This window comes from Gallinula chloropus, assembly GCF_964237585.1.
Source record: "Gallinula chloropus genome assembly, chromosome: 10".
Lineage (NCBI taxonomy): Eukaryota > Metazoa > Chordata > Aves > Gruiformes > Rallidae > Gallinula > Gallinula chloropus.
This window is the reverse complement of record NC_140095.1, coordinates 2,065,746-2,089,120: the sequence shown is the minus strand read 5'-3', so window position 1 is coordinate 2,089,120 and position 23,375 is coordinate 2,065,746. Positions and strand designations below refer to the sequence as shown.

The 23,375-nt window shown below is 56.2% G+C and overlaps 1 protein-coding gene across 1 annotated transcript in view; it reads left to right on the top strand.

Moving 5' to 3' along the window:
* Window positions 1–23,375, top strand: part of LOC311195311 (hydrocephalus-inducing protein homolog) — a gene marked incomplete at both ends in the record, with an annotated part of 67,519 nt that overhangs the window by 43,742 nt on the left and 402 nt on the right. Inside the window, 31 exons of the mRNA XM_084268690.1 lie at window positions 191–359; window positions 1,558–1,728; window positions 2,266–2,433; window positions 3,221–3,354; window positions 4,352–4,447; window positions 4,708–4,891; window positions 5,337–5,478; window positions 6,326–6,446; window positions 7,161–7,742; window positions 8,169–8,375; window positions 8,797–8,987; window positions 9,125–9,307; window positions 9,557–9,676; window positions 10,474–10,633; window positions 10,739–10,911; window positions 11,249–11,447; window positions 12,272–12,371; window positions 13,432–13,531; window positions 14,019–14,187; window positions 14,466–14,686; window positions 14,919–15,033; window positions 15,582–15,786; window positions 16,106–16,341; window positions 16,925–17,076; window positions 17,813–18,005; window positions 18,712–18,817; window positions 19,398–19,658; window positions 20,337–20,479; window positions 20,849–21,067; window positions 22,045–22,205; window positions 22,767–22,888. Of these exons, the coding sequence (XP_084124816.1) occupies window positions 191–359; window positions 1,558–1,728; window positions 2,266–2,433; window positions 3,221–3,354; window positions 4,352–4,447; window positions 4,708–4,891; window positions 5,337–5,478; window positions 6,326–6,446; window positions 7,161–7,742; window positions 8,169–8,375; window positions 8,797–8,987; window positions 9,125–9,307; window positions 9,557–9,676; window positions 10,474–10,633; window positions 10,739–10,911; window positions 11,249–11,447; window positions 12,272–12,371; window positions 13,432–13,531; window positions 14,019–14,187; window positions 14,466–14,686; window positions 14,919–15,033; window positions 15,582–15,786; window positions 16,106–16,341; window positions 16,925–17,076; window positions 17,813–18,005; window positions 18,712–18,817; window positions 19,398–19,658; window positions 20,337–20,479; window positions 20,849–21,067; window positions 22,045–22,205; window positions 22,767–22,888 (5,503 nt within the window). The remainder of the gene's footprint in view (window positions 1–190; window positions 360–1,557; window positions 1,729–2,265; window positions 2,434–3,220; window positions 3,355–4,351; window positions 4,448–4,707; window positions 4,892–5,336; window positions 5,479–6,325; window positions 6,447–7,160; window positions 7,743–8,168; window positions 8,376–8,796; window positions 8,988–9,124; window positions 9,308–9,556; window positions 9,677–10,473; window positions 10,634–10,738; window positions 10,912–11,248; window positions 11,448–12,271; window positions 12,372–13,431; window positions 13,532–14,018; window positions 14,188–14,465; window positions 14,687–14,918; window positions 15,034–15,581; window positions 15,787–16,105; window positions 16,342–16,924; window positions 17,077–17,812; window positions 18,006–18,711; window positions 18,818–19,397; window positions 19,659–20,336; window positions 20,480–20,848; window positions 21,068–22,044; window positions 22,206–22,766; window positions 22,889–23,375) is intronic.

Here is a 23,375-nt window from a genome sequence, read left to right as displayed (position 1 = left end):
GGGGAGATGGAAGCAGTGTCCAGGACAAAGCCTGGTGGCATTTTGGATTTAGCCAGCTCTGCTGGAGGGCTGCGGAGGGACTTGGTGTGGTGTTGGGAGGAAGGAATGAGGGAGAAGATAGGTTGGCTCTTGGTGTGATGGAGGTCAAGAAACACCTCCTGTGTATGGTTTCTTTTCCCGGCGCCCACAGGTCCTGCGGATGCTGAAAGACTACGATTGCCGCAACACCTTATTGCTGCCACCGCGTGCCCCCGGTGAGAAGCTGCCTCCAGAGGTGCTGGAGTACTATGAGGACCAGAGATGGCTGCAGGATGAGGCTGAAAAATCCAAGAGTGAGGAACAAGCAAGCCAGGACAACGGTGAGGGTTTGGGTTGGCCCAAGTGTGGATGCAGCAGGGAGTCCTGCCCACCTACCCTCAGCTCTCCATCCCCACTGCCTTCTCCATGGAAAGCCCATGGTTGTAGCAACTGCTTGTTCTCCAGTTTGGTGGAGGAACTGCAAGGCTGAAAGTCTGTGGCTTGTAACACACATCCTCCACCAGTCCCAAGTGCAGCCAAAGCGAGCTCCTGCCAGGGGAAGCAGTGGCTGGAGAGCTGCTGGCAGAGAAGGCCCTGGGGGTGCTGGGTGAGTGCCGACGGCACGTGAGCCGGCAGCGTGCCAGAGTGGCCGAGAAGGCCAGCAGCATCCTGGCTTGTGTCAGACCCAGTGTGGCCAGCAGGTCCAGGGCAGGGATTGTTCCCCTGTGCTCAGCGTTGGTGAGGCCGCACCTCGAGTGCTGGGTTCAGCTTTGGGCCCCTCACTCCAAGAAGGACATGGAGGTCCTGGAGTGAGTGCAGAGAAGGGCAATGGGGCTGGGGAAGGGGCTGGAGAGCAAACCTTCTGAGGAGCGTCTGAGGGAGGCGGGGGTGTTCAGCCTGGAGAAGAGGAGGCTGAGGGGAGACCTTCTCACCACCTACACTGACCTGACAGGAGGGTGCCGAGAGGTGGGGGTTGTTCTCTTGACACAAGTGATGGGTGACGGGATAAGGGGGAATTGGCTTGAGCTGCACCAGGGCAGGGTCAGATCAGACATTAGGGAAAGATCCTTCCCCAAAGGGCTGTCGGGCACTGGCACAGGCTGCCCAAGGAGGGGGGAGTCACTGCCCCTGGGTGTGTTTAACAGATGGGTAGATGAGGTGCTCAGGGGTACAGGTTAGTAGAGGATGGGTACGGTAGGACTGGATGATCTCAAAGGTCTTTTCCAACCTTGTGATTCTGTCCCCTTGTGTCCCTCTACCATAGCGGGTAGGACAGGGGTGGGTTCTTCAGCCAGTAGAACCAGGGGCAGGGCCAAGGGAGAGTCCAGGGAGGTTTTCTTTCCCCACCTCTTCTCCCAGGAGCTGCTGGGATCAGGATGATGCTGTTTAGCACACTTGCTGTCATAGAATCATGTTGGCAGTTTGTGTTGAAGACCTCGGTTTTGGCAGAGTGTCCTCTGCCAGGATGCCGAGGGGTGGGGAGGATGATCAGGATCCCAAGTATGGAGGCAGCTGACTTTGGTACCTGGTTCTGCCCAGCAGAGCATCAGCACGGCACCCCTGCCAGCAAGGACCCCATGGGAGAGCTGGATGACAGCCCTGTCTCTAGGGCCATTGCCCGTCACCTTGGCATCGATATCTCCCCAGAAGGGCGCGCGGCCCAAAACCGCAGAGGGATCGTCGTCATCGTCCACGGGGCACCCCTGACAGGTATGTGAGCTGCTGGCCGCAAGGATGGGGGAAGCGGGAGAGACACGTCCCAGCAGAGCTTGGTTGACCAGTTGAAGTGAAGCAAGGTGGGTCAGAGCTCTGCTGGCACGTGGAACGGTCCCAGGTCTTTGCCTGGCTGGCGCAAGTGGTGCGGCTCATCTTGTGTGGACACACGTTGGGAGCGTGTTACCTCGTGTCCATGCTGCCTTGTGGGAGCAGACCCCAGCCCATATTCAACCCCGAACCGTGCCCAGATGTTGCCTGAGACAACACTGACCAACGCAGGCTGGGAAACGGTCTGAGTGGGGGCACGGGGCTCAAATTAATGTGCTTGGCCCAGGGTTGGGGCCACCCCAAGAGACTGGAGAACAACCCTTCTAACCAAGCTGCCTCACTCGTGGTTTCCCCAAAAGGGACACTTGCTTTCAGACTGCCCCTGAGGCTTTGAGATCCTGCCTGGGGGCTTTCCAGACCCTGTCCCTGAAAAACTTCACAGGGCAGCTTGGTGACGCTCACTTCCTCTTGCTCTCTCTCAAGGAAAGACATCGGCGGCGGTCGCCTTGTCCAAATATTACGGTGCCGCCTGCTTGTCCATCGACGCGGTGGTGAGAGAAGCCATCTCAGAGGGGAGCAGCTGGGCAGCGCTCCGGGCCCGGGAGCTGTGCATCAGGGCTGCCATCGAGCAGAGGGAGATGGAGGAGGCCGGTAAGGAGAAACGCTGAACCCAGAGCAGCTTCAGAAACCGGCCGTGATGACCATCCACCTCTTCCTCTGGAGAGGTTTGGTGGCTCTGAGGTCTCTTAGGGGCCGCGGGTGCCACATGTAGAAATGCAAAACTATTTCCTAAAGCATCTCTGGCTATTTAAAAGTATAAAAATGGCTGTTTGAAGGGCTGGGGCAGGGGCGTTCTACTGCCCCCAGGCGTCTCAGCACACGTCCCTCGGTGGAGCACACCCGTCTCTTTCTCAGAGGGCTTTTTAGATCTCCTCAAACCGAATCCAGCTTGCTCCTCACAGCCATCAGGCAGAACCACTGCTCTAACGAGGAAAAAGCCCTCTGAAGCAGCTCATTAAGCTCTGGCCAACTTGACTTCTGAGCGTGGCTTCACAAATATGAGAGGAAGGGAAGAACAACCCTCCAGGGGAGTTTGAGATGAGAGGGATGCTGCAGACGAGCTCTTCTCTCCAGAGCTTTTCCTACGCGTGATGGCTCGTGCCTGTTGTGTCGTTCTCCACGTGAGGTTGGAGAGGTTTAGGGAACTTTATTGGGCAGTTGGTGCCCCAAAAGTCTGAGGAAATTCTGCATCTGGTCAGGAGCTGGGGGAGGGAAGAGGGGCCTGGAGTTATCCCACACCGAGGGCTTAGCTCGAGCAGGGATGGGCGCCTGCAGCCAGGGCATGAGACAGCAGGATGGGTGCAAGTTATGGAAATGGTGGTCCTGGAGGTGAAATCCTTGGCTTGATCCATAAGGAAGCTGTCTGTCCCCTCCGCAGGGCCACACATGGATGTGTCCCCCAGCCAACAGTTCAGCCCCGATCCCAAACGCAGCCTGAATATGAGCCAGTCCAGCTTCAGGGACAAAGCCAGCCTGCCCTCCATCAGCTCCCAGAGCCGTCAGAACATCACGGTAGGCAAGAGGAGGTCGGACAGCCACACATCCCACGGCCAGAAACCACGTGGAAGGGATCCTTCAGGCTGCCAGGTAAAGCACGATCAGAGTGGTTAATGTCTCGGCCCTTTCCGTTCCCTCTGAGGAGAGGAGAGAAGAGCAGAGGCTCCGTGTCATCCTGAGGCTGGTGTGAGGGTGCAGAGTGCAGAGAGCCAGTGGGCATGGCCCGGGATGGGAACGAAACCCCTGGAGTGCAGTGCTGGCTGATGTGGCTGTGGGGTGCTGTGCAGGGGGGCTTGCAGGCTTGGGGGGCTGCTAGCCAAGGAATGGGCCCTCCCTAGGTGGTTGTCCCTTGGAGCTGCTGGCCAGCAATTTTCTTTCCCCAGTACAAGGAAGATGTGGGACTGTTGGAGAGGGTTCAGAGGAGGCCATGAAGGTGATCAGAGGGTTAGAGCACCTCCCCTAAGGAGAGAGGCTGAGGGAGCTGGGCTTGTTCAGCCTGGAGAAGAGAAGGCTGCGGGGGGACCTCATTGCAGCCTTCCTGCCCCTGAAGGGAGCAGAGAAGCAGGAGGGGAATCAACTTTTTAAAAGGGCAGCCACTGGCAGGACAAGGGGGATGGAGTGAAGCTGGAGGAGGGAAGGGTTAGATGAGATATTGGGGGAAGTTCTTTCCAGAGAGAGTGGTGAGGGGCTGGAAGGGGCTGCCCAGAGAGGGGCTGGGTGCCCCATCCCTGGGGGTGTTCAAGGCCAGGTTGGATGGGGCCCTGGGCAACCTTGTGTAGCTCCAGGCCTGGAGGTTGGTGTCCCTGCCTGTGGCAGGGGGTTGGAGCTCTGTGATCCTTGGGATCCCTTCCAACCCAGACCATCCTATGATTCTAATCTGCTGGTGAGAAGCTCCAGCTCCAAGGAACGGTTTGGGTGTTTCCCAAGAGACTAATTTTTCTTGTTATGTTGAACATTGCAGGGCCTCTCCAGTTCTCTGCTCACGTCTCCCACTCCCTGCGTTCCTCCGCAGCGGTGGCTGAGCACCAGCACAGAGGGAGAGGTGGGCTTTCTGAGCTGCGTGCTGCCCGAGGACGTGCTGGTGGCCATCCTCTCTGAGAGGCTGCAGGTAGGTGGCAACTGATAGGTCCTGCTTTGCAGGGATGGGCAGCGAGGTACGATTCGGAAAGGAGGAGACCTGCATCTGCTCTTGGAGGGGTCCAGGGCTGCACGCAGGGATCCTCATGGATGCCATAAGTTGGCAGAGTGTGGGGGAAGACTGGAGCCAACGCGCTGGGGGCGGTGATGTCTGGTGTCCCTTGGTGCATGGGTGACCTGGGTGCCCAACGCGTGCCACGGCTCACTTGGCCTTTTTGCCTTCATTCCAAGTTGAGCGACTGCTTCCAGGGAGTGGTGTTTGATGGGCTGGAGACACCCTTTGCACACAACACGGTGTCTGCTCTCCTGTGCCTCCTGAAGGCCATCCAAAATCGGCCTCATATCTACTTTGTGGACCTGTACCAGAACAGCGACTCTTGGAAAGCCAGGAAGGCAGCCGCAAAGGAGCAGGAAGGTGAGACTTTGCATCTCTATACCTTTCCCATCCTCTTCCTCAAGCCCTCAGCCTTACTCGTACGTACTGGGGTCACCAGCAGTGCTGATGCAAAATGTTTTTGTTAGTCCTCCTGCCTCCATAAAGCCAGGACTGGGCTCCTGGTTCCTTCAAATAAGAACTGGGGCTGCAAGGCCGGCATCGGTCTGAAAGCTTGGGCACAAATGCAGCTGCTGTGGTTCAGTATCTGGCTAGTGACTGGTGGTCCGTGATGCTGGCACACGTGAGCCAGGCGTGGCACGGGAGCTTGCTGAGAATTTGGGGGGATTTTTTGGAGCAAGAAAAAGGGCTTCCCAGCATGTCCTGATGGGCTGGGTTGAGGCAGAGCTGTGAATCCTCGCTGCCCATCCCGGCCAGCAGTTCTGCTTGCAGTCACTAATGGTTTCTCCTCTGCTCTATGCTGAAGAGCGGGACTTGGAAGAAGCTGCCAAGAAGGAGGAAGAATGGCACAGGGAGATGGATGAGGAAAAGTATGAGGCCCTTACTGAGGAGGAGAAAGCGCAGTTTGATAACTATACACAACAAGTCAAGCGCGAGAAGAAGAAGAGGTCTGTATGCCCTCCACAGGTCACTCCCAGTGTCACTCCCTGCTCCAGAGATCTTGGTTGAGCTCAGAGGGGTTGCACAGCAAATGCCCAGCGTGCCTGTTGCCCTTGCTACACTGATGTCCTGGGGTGACGCTGACCGTAAAACTGGGTGTCTCCTAGGCACCCCGTCAGTGGGTGAGCCGGGGAGCGGCTCTGATCCAGCTCATGGGATGTGTGTGCAGCTGGGAGAGGGACCTGCTGAAAGCAGGCATGTGGCTCAGCCCCAGCTGAGAGTTTGTTTCCATGGGAGGTCAGCAGGGATGCTTTGAATTGTGACTCCCAGGATGGACAGCACGAGTTTCCCATGGTTGTTGTGTGTTCTGGCAGGGAATCTGTTTGTTCAGAGCCTGTTTTGCAGAAGGGGGGTTACCACAGCCTTTCCTTCCTGATAATGAAGGAGCAGACTGTGCCTGGGAAGGGGGGCTGGGGGAGCCAAGAACTGGTGCAGGGATAAGTGGGTGTTGGTGATTTGTGAGCTGGTTTGCACTGGGAAGTTGGTGCAGGGAGACATGGTGGGTCGGTCTTCTTGGGCAGCGTGCTGGAGGCGTCCGGGTGGACCTCACCAGAGAAGCTGCACGACTGATATCTTCTGAGAGCAAGGCTTAGATTCAGCTGGCCCCAAAGGTCCCCTCCCAGCTCGCCTCACTTTGGATGCTCCCAGCCTCCCCAGGTTGAGAGAAATCCATGGAGATGATCTAAGGGTTCTACTTGGCCTCAGGGTCAATGAGCAAAGCGCAGGACCACGTGGGATTGCAGCGAGCCCGGGTTGCTGGTGGTGACTCCTGGGGATGTTCTCTGTTTTCTGAAGGAAAATGGAGCAGCTGGCTCGAGAGCTGGAGGAGAAGCACCGGCAGGAGCTGGAACGCTTGAGGGAGGAAGAGCTGAAGAAGAAAACGCGTGGGAAGAAAGGCCAGCCTGGAGTCAGGCAGGTGGGTGGTTGTGTTTATACAGAGGGATGATAAAACCCCGAGGACCTGCCCATGGAGCTGCACTGTTCCCTGAGAAGCCAGGAGCTGCACGTGGGGGCGAGAACCTGGCTGCGGGCAACATGTGGGGCCGCGCTGGGAGACAGCAGCCTGTGTTTGAGCAGGCTGCTGCTTCACCGGGGAGGGTTTCCCATGGACTTGTTGGGTGGAGCTGCTCTGCTGGGATGGCAGCTTCACGTAACTCCATACGGTCACTGGGCAGTGCTGGGAAGTTGTAATCCAGCGTTTCTCCCCCTCTGCACGTGACTTACAGCCCTGAGCTGTGATCCGTCAGGGGTGTGGCATCTGGCAGGAGGTACTGCTGGGCCTTAGGTGTTCATTAGCAACCAGGCTTCCCAAAGAGTCAGCCAGCCCTGGGGATTCCCAGCATGCTGGAAGCAAGCCCGGAGGACAGCACAGGAGTACGGAGGTGCCTGCAGTTCCCTCTTTGGGTTGGGAAGCTGTTCCCATTCTTGGCTTGTTTTCTGGGCTCCTCAAACACTGGAGAATTTGGTTTCAGTTGAGCTAAAGTGGGAACCAGCGCCATTGGGAAGTGGGATTTGTGGAGCACCCAGCACGGGGCTCGGATGAGGCTGTTTTAAAGGTGATCACATTCCTCCAGCCTTTGAGTCAGCCCTTTGAACCGCTCGCTGCTTTGTTTCTGCTCCTCCTGCCCAGAACACGAACAAGTCCACTAGCAACGTGTCAGATGGCAACCAGGGGTCCATCATGAAGGGATCTACAAAGGAGCAGCCAGACCCTGTTGCAAGTGACAAGAGAGGGAAGAAACAGCAGAGCAAGAGTTCCTTGAGGGACGAAGGCCAAGCAGTGGTCGTGCAGTCCTCGGCCACGGAACTGGGGCAGTCTGAAAGTGAGACCTTGAGTGACAGCGAGAAGAACTTGGCCCTGAGGTTTAAGATCTATGAGGCGCTGCGGAAAGATGTTGCACGCACTTTGGCATTCTGGGACAGGGTTCAGGGTACCCTGCAGTCCCCTCCAAGCCAAGAGGAGGCAGAGCAGTCCAGAGACCAGCACCACCGTTTATCCAGCTCCAAGGTCCAGAAGAAGAGAGAGAAGGAGCGGCTGGGAACTCTGAAGTCTCTCGAGAATGCCAAATTATCTCAGCCAGAAGAGGAAAGCGCAGAAGGATCTGCCAGAAGCCAGGGTGTTGGGGTGCCCTGCTTGGACATCCAGGTGCTGAGCCCAGAACATGGCGCTAAAAAGATCCTGGAGAGTGGCAAGCTGCCAGTGGCAGAGCAGGTAAAGCCCTATGAGGCTCCAATGCTGAGCCTGCCATGGTCCAGGCCACGGTGCGTTGTGTCCCATCCGGTGACAACAGCACAGAACCTTGTCCAGGCCACTGATGCTGCTCCACAGTGGTCACGTGGCTGGGGAAGGTCCTCAGCATCCCTCAGATGGGTGGAAAGAGTGTGTTGAGGCATCCTGTCAGTTCAGAGAGGTTCCCAGCTTGGGAATCACTAGAAACGGTCCCAGGGTAGGACAGTTCATGGCCATTGTTCCCTTCATCTGAGTCACTTGGAGGAGAGGTTTCTCTCTAGGTCCCAGCACTGCTCTGGAGCCTACCTCGCTGGGCATAAACCCCCATCACTGTTGGCAGCGCTGTAGGGAAGGAGCGTGAGGATGAAGGTGACAGGACTACAAACAGGGTTTTCTCTTACACTTTAGATCCTGGATGAACTAGGCGTGGGTCCCTCAGGGCCTCCCATTCCTCCCACCGTATTTTACTCTGTCATCCACTACCCGGGAAAGCGACTGGTCCCTGCAGCAGACGACGACCTCAAGCACTTCACCTTTGTTGTGCCAGAAGACACCACTGTGGAGGAAGGAAAGACCAAAACTCCCGTGGATGTCCTCGCCTTGCCCACAGTGAAGGTGCTGGGGAGGGGACCGAGCTGGGTGGCACGTGGTGGGGCAGGCGGGATGGAGAAGGGTCACTGTGGAAAGGCGGTGAAGACAGGTCGGGGCACTGCGTCTGTCCCTTCTGTCTGTCCAAGAGAGACGGCTCTACTGGAGAAATAGGATGGGGAGAACTAGGCAAGAGGGGAAAGAAAGCACCTAAAGCCCTCAACTTCGCTTGAGGAGAGGGTCCTGGGCAAGGAGAGCAGAACAAAGCCCAGGAAGGGAGACCCAAGTGCCCAGCACACATGAATCTAGTAGATGCTGGTCTCTCCTGGTTGTTAACAAGCCACAGGCTTGTCTCTCCAGGGTGGAGATGTCTTGGGGGCTCACATCTCTCTCTCTCTCTCTCTCTCTCTCTCTCTCACCCTGTTTTCTCTCTCCCCTTGGTGAGAAGACACCAGAGGAGCAGCTCACCCCCACCAGAGCCCAGTCAAAAAAGGAGAAAGGCTCAGGCAGCCGGGAGAAGCGGAGCCTTGGGCGCAGCAGGAAACATCTCCAGGGATCGGCCACGACAACGCCTGCACATACCCCCGAGGTGCGCCAGAGCAGCGTGGACATCGTCCCGACCCCAGACAGACCAGCCAGGTGAGCTGTGAGGGACGAGGTGATCCCTGTGCTTCGTTGCCATCTTGCCAAGTTGCCGGTCCCTCCACGGGATGGCAGGTCCACGACCACCCCCGTCCTTGTCATTAGCAAGCTCTAATTGCCTCTCTAATTGCCAGGCTGAGCAGCTGCCGGTGGATAGTGCCTGCCCATGGCGAGGTGAAACTGAAGATCCTCTTCACCTCCACGGAGCTGGGCCAGTTTGATCAGACGCTGCATTTTGGGGTGCTGGGGACCAACCATCTGTTCCAGCTGCACTGCAGGGGCACCTGCCTGTATCCCACCATCAGCCAGGACCCACGGTAAGGCTGGCCCCTGGGAACCTCCCACACTGCCTCCCCCTAAACGTGGAGTCGTGGCTGTCCCTTGTACCCCTGGGACCTTCTGGCTTGAGCAGAACATGGTGGCTGAACAGCCCAGTGTCAATTCCCATGCTTGGCACTGGGAACCAGTACTGGTACCTCAGCCACTAGTAAGGGTTATGGCTTCCTGACCAGGTTTTCTGCTCAGAGCATCTCTCAGCTCCTCATTGCACATTTTTCTCTCCCCAGGGTGGTGTTTCCTCATTGGAGGAATAGTAAGGCGGATGACGAAATCATCTTCAAGCAGTATGTCATGGATACAGGTGTATTCCACTTTGGACCACTGTTGTGTGGGAAGTCAAGAGACTGGTACGTGCTCCTCACCCCAAGATGGGATGGGATGGGATGGGATGGGATGGGATGGGATGGGATGGGATGGGATGCGATGGGATGGGATGCGATGGGATGGGATGGGATGGGATCTCCAGGGCCTTGTGTACCTCAGCCAGTGGCATGGTTCAGGATAGACCCAGGTGGAGATCTGGGAGATACGCAGGGCTTGAGGGCCCCACACTTGTGACCTTGAGCAGATAACAGGCATGTGAGTCTTGGAGAGATGGAGATGATCTTCCAACCCCCACATGCTGCATCCAGTTCGATAGTGACTTGCCCCCCTTCCACTCTCCACATCTCATCTTCAGCACGTTAAAAAAGTGCCAACTTTTATCTCAGTGGGTCAACCGCATGGGTGGTCCTTCTGCCGGTGGCTTTGTGACCCACTGGTTAATCTGCTTTCAGGGAGGGTTTGATTTGACCTGCCCAGTGTGTGCGCTGGGGGGATCCCGTAGAGCAATAAAAATGGGAATGACGTTTTCCTGATCCTCACCCTGGATCAAGTCAGCCAAACAAAGCTGTTGGTGTCGCTGCTGGCATGTTTCTGGCTCTAACGTAGTGGCCACCCTTAGGTTGCCTCTGGGCTGGAGGCTGGAGGCATCGGGTACGGTGCAGACATCAAAGTAACGCAAGGATGGATGGAGGACATAGCGTGCCCCTGAAAGTGATCCTTAGCCCGCCTCTCAGCTTGGACATGGTGCTTTCCTCCATGTCTGGGGCAGGTGATGGTTCCGGCATCTCCTCTGAAGCCTCTTCCTCTTTTGTGCACCCAGGTACAAGACATTGCACCGTCCAGGCAACTGCGAGAAGTTAACCATCCTCAATGTCACCCCCCTGGAAGCAGAGGTGCATTTCTCCTTTGAGCACGACATCAATGGCAACACGTTCCTCTTGGAGCCCAGCAGCATGAAGCTGAAACCCAACGAGAAGCAGGTAGGAGACAGGCAGGCAGGGCGAGTGCTGGTGGAAGAGCCCCAGAGCCGTTCCTCCTGCTCACCCAACGCTCTCCTGTGGTTCTCTTTGTGGGGATGGGGTTAGGAGCTGAGCATTTGGGCGTACCCCACTTCATCTGGCCTCATGGAAGACAACCTCATCTGCTGCATCCAGGGGAACCCAGAGCCTGTGGTTTTCCACCTCTGCTGCCAGGGGGTGCAGGTGGAGCTGGGGGTCAGCCCCAAGCAGGTCAACTTCAGGAAGATTCTTCTGCACAGGTCAGTCATGGCTCTTTTTCCCAGCAGCTCCCAGTCACCAGCTCAGCATTCCTTGCTGTGATTGGTATCCTGTAACACCACAAGTGCTGTAGCCCCCCAGCAACACCATGCCATAGGCACGTTGATCTTTAAGGCCCTTTGCAATCTAAACCATGCTGTGATTTCCAGCTTGTTTGCTGGTTCTGAATAGTCCAACAGCTCCACCTCATGGAGACGCTTGTAGCGCCCAGCTTCACGCCCCCAGGACCTCACTTCTCAGGCTTCTGCCACTGAAGCCACAGCTAAATGGTACGTGGTTAGCACAACCACTGAGCTGAGTGTCTTCCTGTCTCTGCAGAAGGGAACACAGGACCCTGGTGCTGCAGAACAGCACCCCTCTTCCCATGAACTGGCAGCTCAGTGGGCTGGAAAACCTCGGCACAGACTTCTCCGTGTCCCAAGACAAGGGCACTGTCGAGCCCCGTGCAAAGTCAGAAGTCCATCTGTATTTAAAGGCCACGACAACACTCAACATAAAGAAGACTATCCGACTGGAGGTGAAGGCGTAGAGCCGGGCAGAGGGACCAGCCCAGGGATGGGGAATGCTCGCGGGGTACCCTGAGGAGAGGGCAGAAGGGTTGAGGCGTCGTGAGGTGCCGTGCTGGCTGCCCCTGGAAGGGGGCGATAGTAGCTGAGCTTTCTCGGGCGAGTATGTTGTGGAGGCAGGAGGAGATGTGCCTGATGGACATAGGGGTGCTACCAGCCCGACATCTGCTGCCTCCAGCTGGGGTTCCCCGGAACCCGGGCTGCATGCCTTAGCATCCACGTCATCCCAGATGATCAGCTGGTGCAGGGCTTACGCCTGGGTGCTGAGGCCATATCCTGAGCCCGTGTGACAACCGCTGTGCCGCTGCACGTGGTTGAATGCTCCATTGTCCGGGTGTCCGTGTGCTCCCTGCACCCATCTTGGAGTCTGGCCGGGGCTCTTCACGTAGAGCACTGAACTCTTGCCCTGGGGTTGTGTTCTCCATGGTTTAGGGGCTGCATTTCAGTGAGGGTGCTGGGTGGTTCAGGAGGAGCAGGTTGGTTGTTGATGCCACCTGCCCTGGGACACCTCCACACCTCTTGTGCCTCCCCGGGTGCTGGAGTGGCTTCTGCCAGAGCGTGGAGCTGGGCTGACGGACAGGGTTTCATATCGCAGCAGAATCCCGCTGGGTCAGCCCGGTTGGTGAACGCGTTAGGAGAGCTTGAGGACCTGCAGAGACTTGTCAAGCAGGGCAGGCTGTGGTGGCAGCAGCTGTCAGAGACCGGGATTCGTATATCATTTCCCAAAAGGGTTTAGGAGCACGTTTGAATCAGTGTTTGTTCCCTCTTGGCTCAGGTCTCAGATGCAGAAAACATCCTGGGAATTGTTCAGATTGAGAACATCCAGATCTGCGCGGAGGCCCAAGACGTTGCTCTGACCATCAACATCTCTAAAGGTCAGTGGATGCCCCCAAACCCAAGTGCCTCTCCTCAGAGACAGGCAACCCAAGAAGACAAGATGGGATAGTGTGCAGGCGTGGCACGGGTCATTAAAGCACATGCCCTGCATGGGCTGAGGCTGAGACGGCCTTGAGTCTCTTGCCTCCAAACTTCAGCTTTGGAGGAACTTTGGCCAGGAAGGCCAACGGCATCCTGGCTTGTGTCAGACCCAGTGTGGCCAGCAGGTCCAGGGCAGGGATTGTGCCCTTGTGCTCGGTGTCAGTGAGGCTGCACTTTGAGGGCTGGGTTCAGGTTTGGGCCCCTCACGCCAAGAAGGACATGGAGGTCCTGAAGCTTGTCCAGAGAAGGGCAACGGGGCTGGAGAAGGGGCTGGAGAGTAAACCTGAGGATCGGCTGAGGGAGCTGGGAGCTGAGGTTCAGCCTGGAGAAGAGGAGGCTGAGGGGAGACCTTATCACCGCCTACACTGACCTTGACAGGAGGGTGTAGAGAGGTGGGGGTTGGTCTCTTCACCCAAGCGATGGGTGACAGGATGAGGGGAAATGGCCTCGAGCTGCATCAGGGCAGGGTCAGATCAGATGTTAGGAAAAAGTTCTTCACTGAAAGAGTTGTCAGGGCCTGGAACAGGCTGCCCAGGGAGGGGGTGGAGTCACCACCCCTGGGTGTTTTTAACAAATGGGTAGATGAGATGCTTAGAGATATGTGTTAGCACAGGACAGGAAGGGTTGGACTCGATGATCTTAAAGGTCTCTTCCAACCCTGTGATTCTGTGATTCGAAGCATGTAACACCATGGGCAGGGTTGGTTTGAAACACCAGTGATGTGGACAGAGGTTAGCAATGCCCCAAGGCTCAGCATGGCACACGAGCTCTTTGATCCGTGCTTGGAAGCACAGAAGCTGAGCTCCCCAGCTGCAGATACTCTCCGAGTAAGGAACGGGGCAGCAAAAGGAGCTGGAGAAAGCTGCTGGGAAGGGAGCCGTGCTGAGCAGGGTTTTGTGCCACCTCAGAGCTGAAGTGTGGGTCAGCTCGCTGATAGTTTCTTACCCCGCTCCGCAGGTGTAAACGGCAGCGTGGTTTTCGAGACCCTCAGAGTCATGGATGAGGAGAAGCGAGTGCTGACCCTGAAGAACAAGGGGAAGTACGACATTGGGTACAGGTGGGTCCCTCTGTCAGTAGGTGGTGGCACCATCCTCCTCCCAGCCTGGGTCCCTCTGTCAGAGCCTCCCACCAGGGGCTAGAACCTCTTCCCACGCTTGGCTATCTCGTGCTTTGGGTAAATACAACGTCTGGCCTCCTCAGTCTGAGATGGAGAGTCCAGCCATCCCCAGCAGTCCTTCACGCCCCAGCAGAAGGAGACACCCTCACATTTCAGCCGCTCGCTGCCCAGCTTCGTTTTCCTTCTTTGAGGGTCAGCTCATTTCTCTTTAGGAGCCTCTCCAGAGGAGGGAGTGATAGTATTTGGAGCCCTCCTGGCTGAACTCAGGGTCTGGCGCTCCCCAAGCAGAGCTGGGTTCTGTCTGGTTTATTGGTCTCTTCTTTGTTCTTGCTGGTTTATTCTTACCCTCTTATGTGAAGTCCTGTCTGTGCTGGTGGCACCGACACTTGAACTGATGAGTTCTCCGTTCCTTCTCTTCCCATCCCAGTTTCAGCCTGGAAACCACAGATACCAACACAGCCGACTTGGCATCTCACTTCACTGTCCAGCCACAGAAGGGCGTGCTGGCTGCCTCTGCGGACCCTGTGCAAGTCCAGTTGCTCTTCCACCCCAAGATGGAGCTGAATATTGAGGACAAGCCCATCCTGCTCTGCAAGGTGAGCCGCCTGGACTTGGAAGTGTCAACACACTGTGTCTCAGGAGTGCAAGTGGGACATGTGTCTTCTGTCAGGAAGGTCAGTCAGGGAATCTTCTCTCATACGTGTGCAAGAAGGTTTTTCAGAAGCCATTTGTGATGCTTCCTAAGCGGAGCTGAAAACCTGTCTCAGGAGGAGGTGTTTGAACAGGGAGGGTGAGCTGATGGCTGGTGGCAGGACCTGGTGCGGAGGTAGAGCCTGGCTGCCACTGTGCTTACCAACTCCTCCTCCGGCTGCAGGTGTTTGAGCCTGAAGGCGGCAGGACCATCACCATCATCCCAGTGAGGGTGTTGGCGAAATCCGTGTTCAGCCACTACAGCATCTACCCCGCCTCGCTCAACTTTGGTGCCGTGACAAGTGGCACCAGGAAAACCTGCACCTTCATGCTGGAGAACAAAGGTGACCTCGACTTCAAATTCCACATCTCCAGACCAGAGCAGGATGCAGTGCAAAGGAAAAGGTGAAGAACCTGGGTTCTTGTCCATCTGCATCACCGGCGTGTGAAAAATGCCTCAGTATCCCCGTGTGTAGGGGGATAAAGCTGATCTGTCCATCAGCTGCAGCAGAAGGTGGTGCGGGCAGCTTTCTGGGAGCAGGAGGACTATCCTCCATGGGGAGGGAGGCTGGCTTTGGCCTTGGAGAAAGGCAAGGGGAGCTCAGCATGATGGATGTTTTCTGCTTTCTCCTCTCAGTTCACAACTCCCAAAATCTGTCCGCCCTCCCAAGAACATAAACGGGAGGAAAACATCTGCTACATCTCAGCAGAACAGGCTCTTGCTGTGGAAGAACACCAACCCCCTCACACAGGTGGGTGGCTCCGCTCCCTGACACGTGCTGCTGGAGCCTGGGCTGGGGTCTCATTACCATGGGAGGTGACGTGGTCTTGCGTGTGCCTGGCAGCTCAAGGCTCCATCATCTCCCAGCCAGAGCAGAGGCAGGAGCTGCTTGGTCCTGCTGAGGGTGCTCTGGCTCAGAGCTGGAGTTGTGGGGTGATGAGAGAGGAGCAGGTCTGCTGTTTGGTAGCCACAAGCCAAAATACATCTGGGAAAACCCCAGAGGCCCAACATCCCTGTTTGAACTCCCCATCTGTTGATTGGAGATGACCTTCTGAGGCTGAAGGAGCTCAGCTCCCACCTTTGCCCTTTACACCCAAGCTCCTCTCTTTGTGCCGCTTGAGACAAGCCTCCCCCTCCTCCCAGCATGTTCGTGTCAGCCTGGGGCTCCCAGCGGGCTGTGGTGTTGTCCCTGCCCTGGGATTGGGGGTCAGAGCCAGCGGGAGGCTGGGGAGCAGCAGCATGGTCCTTGCTGCTGGTATGGCTGTTGGACATCAGCCTCTGCCGGGACTCTCTCTGCAGACTCACCTCACTGTGGGCATGTTCACGGTGTACCCTGGCTTTGGCTCCATCCCTCCTGGGGGCCAGCAGATGATCACAGTGGATTGCTATGCCAAGCTGCTGGGGACGTGCAAGGAGAGCCTGTCCATCAATATCAACAACAGAGACCCCAAGGACCATCCCTCCGGCATCCCCTACTCCCTGTTTGCCGAGTCCTGCCTCCCAGGTACGCCCCACCCCCAGCTTCCCTGCCATCGGCACCCAGACTTACTCCTGGGACACACACCCTGACCCTAAATTTCCCCCTTAAAGCCCCCAGAGGTTCCAGTTCTCCAGTCAGCCGTTGCAGAGAGCTTGGGAGGGATGCATGGAAGGATGAAGGGAAAGCAATGTCCTTTAAGACTGGGGGTGACCAAGCTCCATCCTCACACCCAACCCAGCTGGGTTTTGCGGTGACCTGGGCAGCTTCTGAGTGGCCAGCAGGGTCCAGATAAATTCAGCGGGAAGGCTTCTCCGGCCTCACCCTCCCTTTGATCTTCTTGTAGCATTTGTGGTTGATGACATAGAGTCCATCTTTGAGGAGCACCGAATCTGCAGCAGCATCTACCTCTGCCACGTCCTCCAGAAAATGGAAGACAAGGGTGTGTTCATCAGAGATGAGAACAAATTCATCTTCACCAACGTCCTGGTTGGGCACCGGGCCACAGCTCGCTTCAAGATCCGCAACGTGGGCAAAGTCCCCTGTGATGTGGTCTTCTCCATCAAACCCATCCCTGGAAAGGTAAGAACAAGGAGCCTCGGGGACTGTCTCTCTTCTGTGTGGTGGCCTCCAGATGCATCGCAGCTTCTTGCCCAGACTGGCCTGGCTCTGGGCAGGTGGCAGTACACGGCAGAGACGCAGGTTGACAGTTGGGTTGAGTTCAGTCTGTCTCAAGCGAGGTTTTGATTCACCCCTCTGGCTCTTTGGTGAGAGACTTGAACCCTTCTCAGTATCTCTTGGGGTCACACTCGGGGCCAGGGAGGGGGGCTCTTCTGCTGGGCTGATGTGCCAGGGCTTCAGCACATCACTTCCTCAGGCTCCCTGGTCTTTTCCTTCTCTTTAAGAGCCAGTTCTAGATCATTTGGAGGGTTTCCCACACAGTCCCACCTCCCACATGTGCTGGGCTGGCCGCTCGGTGCTCAGAACAAGCTTTTGTCCTCCTGGGCTTTACAGCAGCTCCCTGGGCAAGGTCGGCACCGCTCTGGAGTCACCCCTGGAGAGTGAGGGGCCTGTCTGGGACTGTTCCCCATGATGTATCGATGAGTAAGGCTGCATTGCCTTGAAGGGTGTTTCCTCCTAACACCACTCTGTGGGTTCCTCCAAGCTTGACAGCTACGTGAGCAACATATTCAAGGTGGATCCTGTCCGGATGAGTGTTCCCAGCTGCTCCCACATCTTTGCTACGGTGACCTTCACTCCACAAACCATGCAGAACTACCAGTGTGCTTTTGAGGCTTCCCTCGATGCCCAGGCAAGGTAATTCACCTCGGGGGATCTTAGAGGTGACCTTTTCTGACAGCTGCCTCCCCTCTGGGAGCACGTAGACCTAACTCCAGTAACCCAGAGTCGTTTGGTAGCCGCAGGTTTGAGTCCTTAGCTTTAGACCACACAAGGAGCAGTAACAGAATCACAGAATTGTAGGGTATGGAAAGGACCTCAAGAGATCATCAGGTCCCTAATGACAAGATAGAGCCTCCTTGTTTATGTTAACATAAGAAGAACCCTTGTGATTCCCTGGGGGTACGTTGAGGTCTGTGCTGGCCGTGTTTGTGCTGGGGCTCCGACCTGCTCTTCTCCAGCCCTTGGGCTGCTTGAGGTGGGACACGCTAACTCAGCTTTCTGCCCTGATGAGCAATTCCTGCTCTTGTGGCCTTGGCAATATCCTTTCCTGACACATTATTTACTCCTCCCTTCTTGCTTTGATACTACTCGGGTGCCTTTTGTGTGTCTGTCATGTCACCGCAGCCAGGGAGCTGCTGTGCCTTGTCTGTGTCCTTGTTATTTACCCGCTGTACCGCCTGATTCCATGGAGGGGAACGACTGCTCTTATTCCAGAGGGCTTCAGCTCTCGAGAGCAGATTGCTCTCATGAGTGGCTCTTATCGTACTGGGATGAGGTGGAACCTGTGTCCTGGGGTATGGGAGCAGCAGCCAGGGAAGTGGGAAAGGGGTTGGTACCAAGCATCATGATGCCTCCTCTGTCTCCCCTGCAGCCCTGCGGCAGCTAAAGCACAGAGCCTGACCTTTGAGATCAGCGGAGATGGGAATCTGCCTCGGGTGACAGTCCTGCGCCCGGTCCTTCACAACAGGAGAGGGAACCCCCTGCTCCTCTTCAAGAAGCTGTTGCTGGGTGACTTAGAAAAACTCCCTCTTGTCCTTCGTAACGATGGCACCGTCCCCGTGCAGGTGAGGGCCTGCTCGGGAATGCTCTGGTCTCATCCCACCAAGGAGAGGTCCCAGCAAACGCCAAAGGAAACCCTTCCCTTGTGCTCAGTGCCCCTTTGTCGCAGGACAGTGACCCCCTCGTGCTTCCCAGGAAGGGTGTTCCTCCTGGAGATGGGGCTTTCTGGCCGGTCTGTCCTTTGCAGTTACGTGCAGCACAAGAATTGGAATTTCCCCATCTCTCTTCTCAGGCTTTGGTTCTCCATGGAACATGCTATAGCCATGGTCACGGCAGATTCATTTGATGGCATTTCACTGCCTTGTAATTAAATTTGGTTGTAGTTTCACAGAATCCCAGAGCATTAGGAGCTCATCTAGTCCCACCCGCTGCCAGAGCAGAGTCACCCAGAGTAAATCCCACAGGAACGCATCCAGGTGGACTTTGAATGTGTCCAGAAAAGGAGACTCTCTGGACAGCCTGTCCCAGGGCTCCCTTACCGGGAAAGAGTTCCTCCTTACAGTTTAATTACACCCTGCTCCTTACTTGTAGTATTTCCTGTCCTGTTTGGTGTGCTGACACCTCCGAACCCTTTTGGGGTTTCCAATTGTACTGAAGCTTTGCACTGAGCTGTGTTTGAAGTGGGCTGAGCCAGCAGCAGGACAGCGTTGATCTGCTGGAAAGCCCTGTACCCACACCAGTGTGGTCATGCTCTGTGTTCCTTTCCCTCAGCTGATGATAGACCTCTTGGACAAAGAAGGAGTTTTCTCCTTGAAAGCCAAGCCCACCACACAGTGCATCTACCAAGCTGCGGGCGTGCGGGACTCTCATGGAGAAGGTAAATTTGTAAATTCGGTGAAGTGTGGCCGTCTGCACGGGAAAAATGTCTGTCCAGCTCTTGGCTTGGCCCAGCACAGGCAGATGTTGATAGTTTGGCTCCTGGGGCTCTCTGTACCCCCAGTTTTACACATGGACTCTTTGCAAGGTTTCCTCCTAGCAAATTGTAAGAAGTTCTTCTGTTCTTCTGGACATGGTGGGTTGAGTTTTGGGGCGCTGTCAGCACTTGAATGGACTGTGTGAAGGTCTTTGCTATGAGTGGGGAGTTACCACCCTGACCAGAGGCAGCCCTCGAGCCTGCAGCCAGCCAGCAGAAGCCAAACCCACTGCATAACTCAGCTTTACTATGGCAGGGGCTGGCTGGGTGCAGTCTGAGAGAGAGATGGGTGTTCACCTGAGGTTAAGATAATTAAGGAGCAGTGTGCATGGTGGTATGAATGTAGCAAGAGGGTCTGGAACCACTGATGGGAGAACCGGTGCTTAGAGGCAGCTGGATTCACCCTCTTAAGCATCTCAGACCCCATGGAAAGGTTTTCTCTGTGGAGCTGTATGACTTTTCTCTGGCTTCCATCACTGTGTAGAGAGGAAGCCCCACACCGCTTCCCTGGTCCTGCATCACAAGGAAATAGCAGAGTTTGATGTGCTCTTCAAACCCAAGCTGGCCCAACGTGTGGAAGCAAAGATCCACATGTCTGTGGTGGACAACCCTTATGAAGAGACCGACATTGAGCTGGTGGGTGAAGGCTACGAGGATGACTTCACGCTAGATAACATCCATGGACTAGTGGCAGACAGCAAGGAGGAAGACACTAAAGATGATCTGGAGGAAGATGTGATTGAGGGTAAGAGAGGAGAGGCTGCCAAGCCAGAGCAAGGAACAGGGAAGCATGGTGCTGCTCACCCTGTGCCAGGGCAGGGGTGCTGTGGGCTTAGCACACAGATCCTGCTGCCTTTCATAGCCTGCAGAGCAGCCACGCTTGGGAAGGCAAAGGGACATCCTCTGTCTGGGGAGGAGCTTGTGGGCTGGCAAGGGAGGGTCAGAGATACCAGCGTTCGGCTGAGTATCCTGAAAAGGGGGTCTGCCGGCCTGTGGGGTGCTGTGGAGGTGAGGAGGACCACGTGTGATAATTTGTGGCCTCTATATAATGAGGTCTGTGCTGTCGCCCGCTGGACACGGGGTTCTGTGGGCGTGCCCAGGGAGGTGGTGGATGCCCCATCCCTGGAAGTGTTCAAGGGCAGGTTGGATGGGGCCCCGGGCAACGTTGTGTAGCTCCAGGCCTGGAGGTTGGTGTCCCTGCCTGTGGCAGGGGGGGTTGGAGCTCTGTGATCCTTGGGGTCCCTTCCAACCCAGACCATTCTATGATTCTATGATTTGTGGGAGTGGTAGGGTGGGGAACGGCATCTCCCAGACAGAGGAAGGCTTGGGGTAAGGAGAGGGGCTGGACACATGTGTCTGTGTGTGTAAGAGGGGTGGATGGACCTCACCACACATTGAGATCCCTTCCTCTCATTCCTAACAGCTGTCAGAGTGGATCACATCCAGTTCGGGGAGTGTCACATCGGGACCCCCTACCCCGTGACCTTCACCATCACCAACCGCAGCAAGGGGGAGGCGATGCGCTTTGAGTGGCTGGCGGAACCCCCCTTTCACTTCTCCCCCAAGGTGAGCTGGGGTGGCTCTGCCTTTCCCCACTGCACGGCCCTGCCCCACATGTTCCTGGGAGCTCCCCCCTATCAGCTGGAACCCACGTCGGTGCCATGTAGGAGCAATCCCAAATGGCTCCGCGTGGGAGCTTTGCTCCATGCAGGAGTTGCCATCCCTCATCCCTGGCTTTGCTGGGGCCGGGCTCTCAGTCCTGCAGCAAAGGCTCCGTGTTACGGGAGGTGGCATCTCCTGGGCTTTATCAACCCTCAGAGAGAAGCGCAGGAAGATGGAGATTCCTGGCACGGCTGCTCACCACATTGCTCCCTTCACTGGCTGTGCTGCTCTGGCTGGGGATTGGAGTTGGATCTTCTCTCTGGTTCTTCCTAGGTGGGACACCTCCATGCCGGCTGCTCTAAGGACATCACAGTCACCTTGAAATCGGACGTGGCCGTTGCCTTCAGAAAGCACCCTGTGAAGTGCACGGTGGCGAGCATCACCTTCCAGCTGCCGCCGGATCACGTTCCTGACTGGGACGACCACCTGCGCACCATCAAGTGGGTGGATGCCACGGAGGCCCCAGGAGCCACGTGGCCTCTCAAGAAGAAGGTAAGCAGCACAAATGCAACAGTAACAAATGCTTGTGTAACGAGAGCTGCTGACGGTGCCAGAGCGACGTCTCCGCTGGCCAAGGGACTCCCGCCTCCTCCTGATGTTTAATCCGTCCGTGAGGTTGACCAGGAGCCGAGGGAGGTCACACCCGATACGTTATGGTGGTTACATCTCTCCTTTTCCCCAAGGAGGAGGTAAACGCCGTGCTCTCCGGCTCGTGTGAGACGTGGGGAGCAGCACTAGCGCTGGGTGTGGGTGAGCTCTGAGCTCTGCGCTGACACCAGAGGTGTTGGCTGTGGTCTCTGTGTCGTGGGGCTCTCTTGTTATGGAGGCACTGTGTGGCCATTGTGCGGGAGTCCAGAGAAGTGTCATCTCCAGAAGCTCCTCCTTTTGCTCTCATTGTTGCCAACCACACCTCTCCTGGGTGATGGTTCTTCCTTAGTTTCTCAACCATTGCAAAACCTGTCATCCAAACTGCTTCCCCATCAGAGCATCAGCGCTCAGAGGCTTCCCAATGACTTTGTTCCCACCCCGAAATGCCAGTCCCCAGCCCTACACGAGACATCTGGAAGCAACAGTCCCCTGCTGTTGCCCTGTATGAAACCCCTGGAAAGGAAGAGCTGCTTTCTATGTGTGTTCATTCGTGAGGTTCTCCACTCACAGAGCTCCAGTGGGAGAATTAAATCCCCATTTAGAGGTCTGCTGCATTTACAGAGGGCCAGGAGAAGGGTCGGACACTTTATACGGTTGAAGCACAGGGACTGATCCCTGGTCATTGTCCCCATGGGTGTATTTGTGGTCACAGTGGTGATTGCTTTGATCAGGAGGTAGAAACAGATAGTCCAGCAGAAAGGTGACCTTTCTTTGTCACCTTTCCAGGGAAGGAAATGGGGATGGTGTGTTCCTGTACGGGGCTGGTTTGGCTCGGTCTGGCTTTCCGGGCTCTGCTCAGTGATTCTCCTCTCTCCTTGGAGGTGATCGAGACGGACCCAGAACCAGCTCACACTGTCCTGGAGAAGAGCAGCCGTGAGGTGGAGCTTCGCCTCAGCGCTGTCGTTGACTATGCCCAGTTCAAAATGGACACGGACACGATTGAGTTCAAGGAGACCCTGCTCTTCCAGACAAGGACGTTCACGTGAGTCCTTCCTCCCAGTTTATGTTCAGTCTCAGCTGCTCTTCATCCTTCTACACAAACCCTCTATGGTTTCATCCTTCCCAGGCCCTGGCTGGGTGCTGGAGCCCGTCTACCTGCACACAAAGCCAAGCAGGAGATGGTGGCTGCCGTCCTGCCCAGATGTGCCAGGAGAAGTTCAGTTCTGCTGTGCCTTTCTGCCGGGAGCAGCCGTGGTTTCGCTTTCCTTGCGTGTCTCCTGTCCTCATCTGCTCCAGGATGAGTTTGCAACCAAAATAATGTCAAGCTGAGACCTGAGAGCCTTAATCCAAGACCTTAATCCTAGAAGCCCCTTTGATTAAGCCTCTGGGATACCACATCTGCCCTTTTCTCTTTGACTTCCAAACTTTGGAATACTTTCTCATGGGACACACCAGGGCCACAAGCTGGACAGGGCAGAGCTGTCCGGGGAAGAAGATGCTCCTCAGCCTGAAGAAAGGGCTGCCAGGAGCCCACAGACCATGTCACTTCTCAACTCACTTGGTATTTATTGGGCTTTTTCCTTTTCCCCTCCTTGCTTCTCAGTTTCCAGCTGTCCAACAGAGGGAATGTGGCCCTGGAATACACCTGGCTGGAGGCTGTGGAGGATGAAAGCAAAGTGAGCTGTACCACCAGCACCATGGAGCAGCTCCCGCCCAGTCTGGACGGTAAGGGGCTGTCTGGGGGTGCCAGGGTTATCTTGTGGGTAGCTAAAGGCTTGGGGAGAAGACACACAACCTCCAAACAGGAATTGCTTTTCCATCCCTATCCAGTTATCCACTTTTATCAGCATCTTCCTTCTCCTTGCCCCCTCCCCGCGTTTCAGACCCTCTGGCACTGGCTCCGACGCGTGCGCTCTGTGTGGGAGCTGAGTGTGGCTCAGGGAGAGCCGCGCCATGGGTTTGGACTGGGAAGGGGGTGTCAGGGCCCCTCTTGCTGGGAAAGCTGAGGTGTGACAAGTGAGTTAACCAACCTGCTGGCACCATCTGGGCACAATTCCCAAAAGTCACCGTCTGAAACAAACCCTCCTGGCTCGGGCAGGGGAGTGTTTGGTGCAGGCAGGGACCCTGCTCGCAGCAGTTGTGGAGCTCGATGGGGTGGCAGTGACTCATTAACCCCCAGGGATGATGTCAGAGCACACGGTCTCCTTGGGAG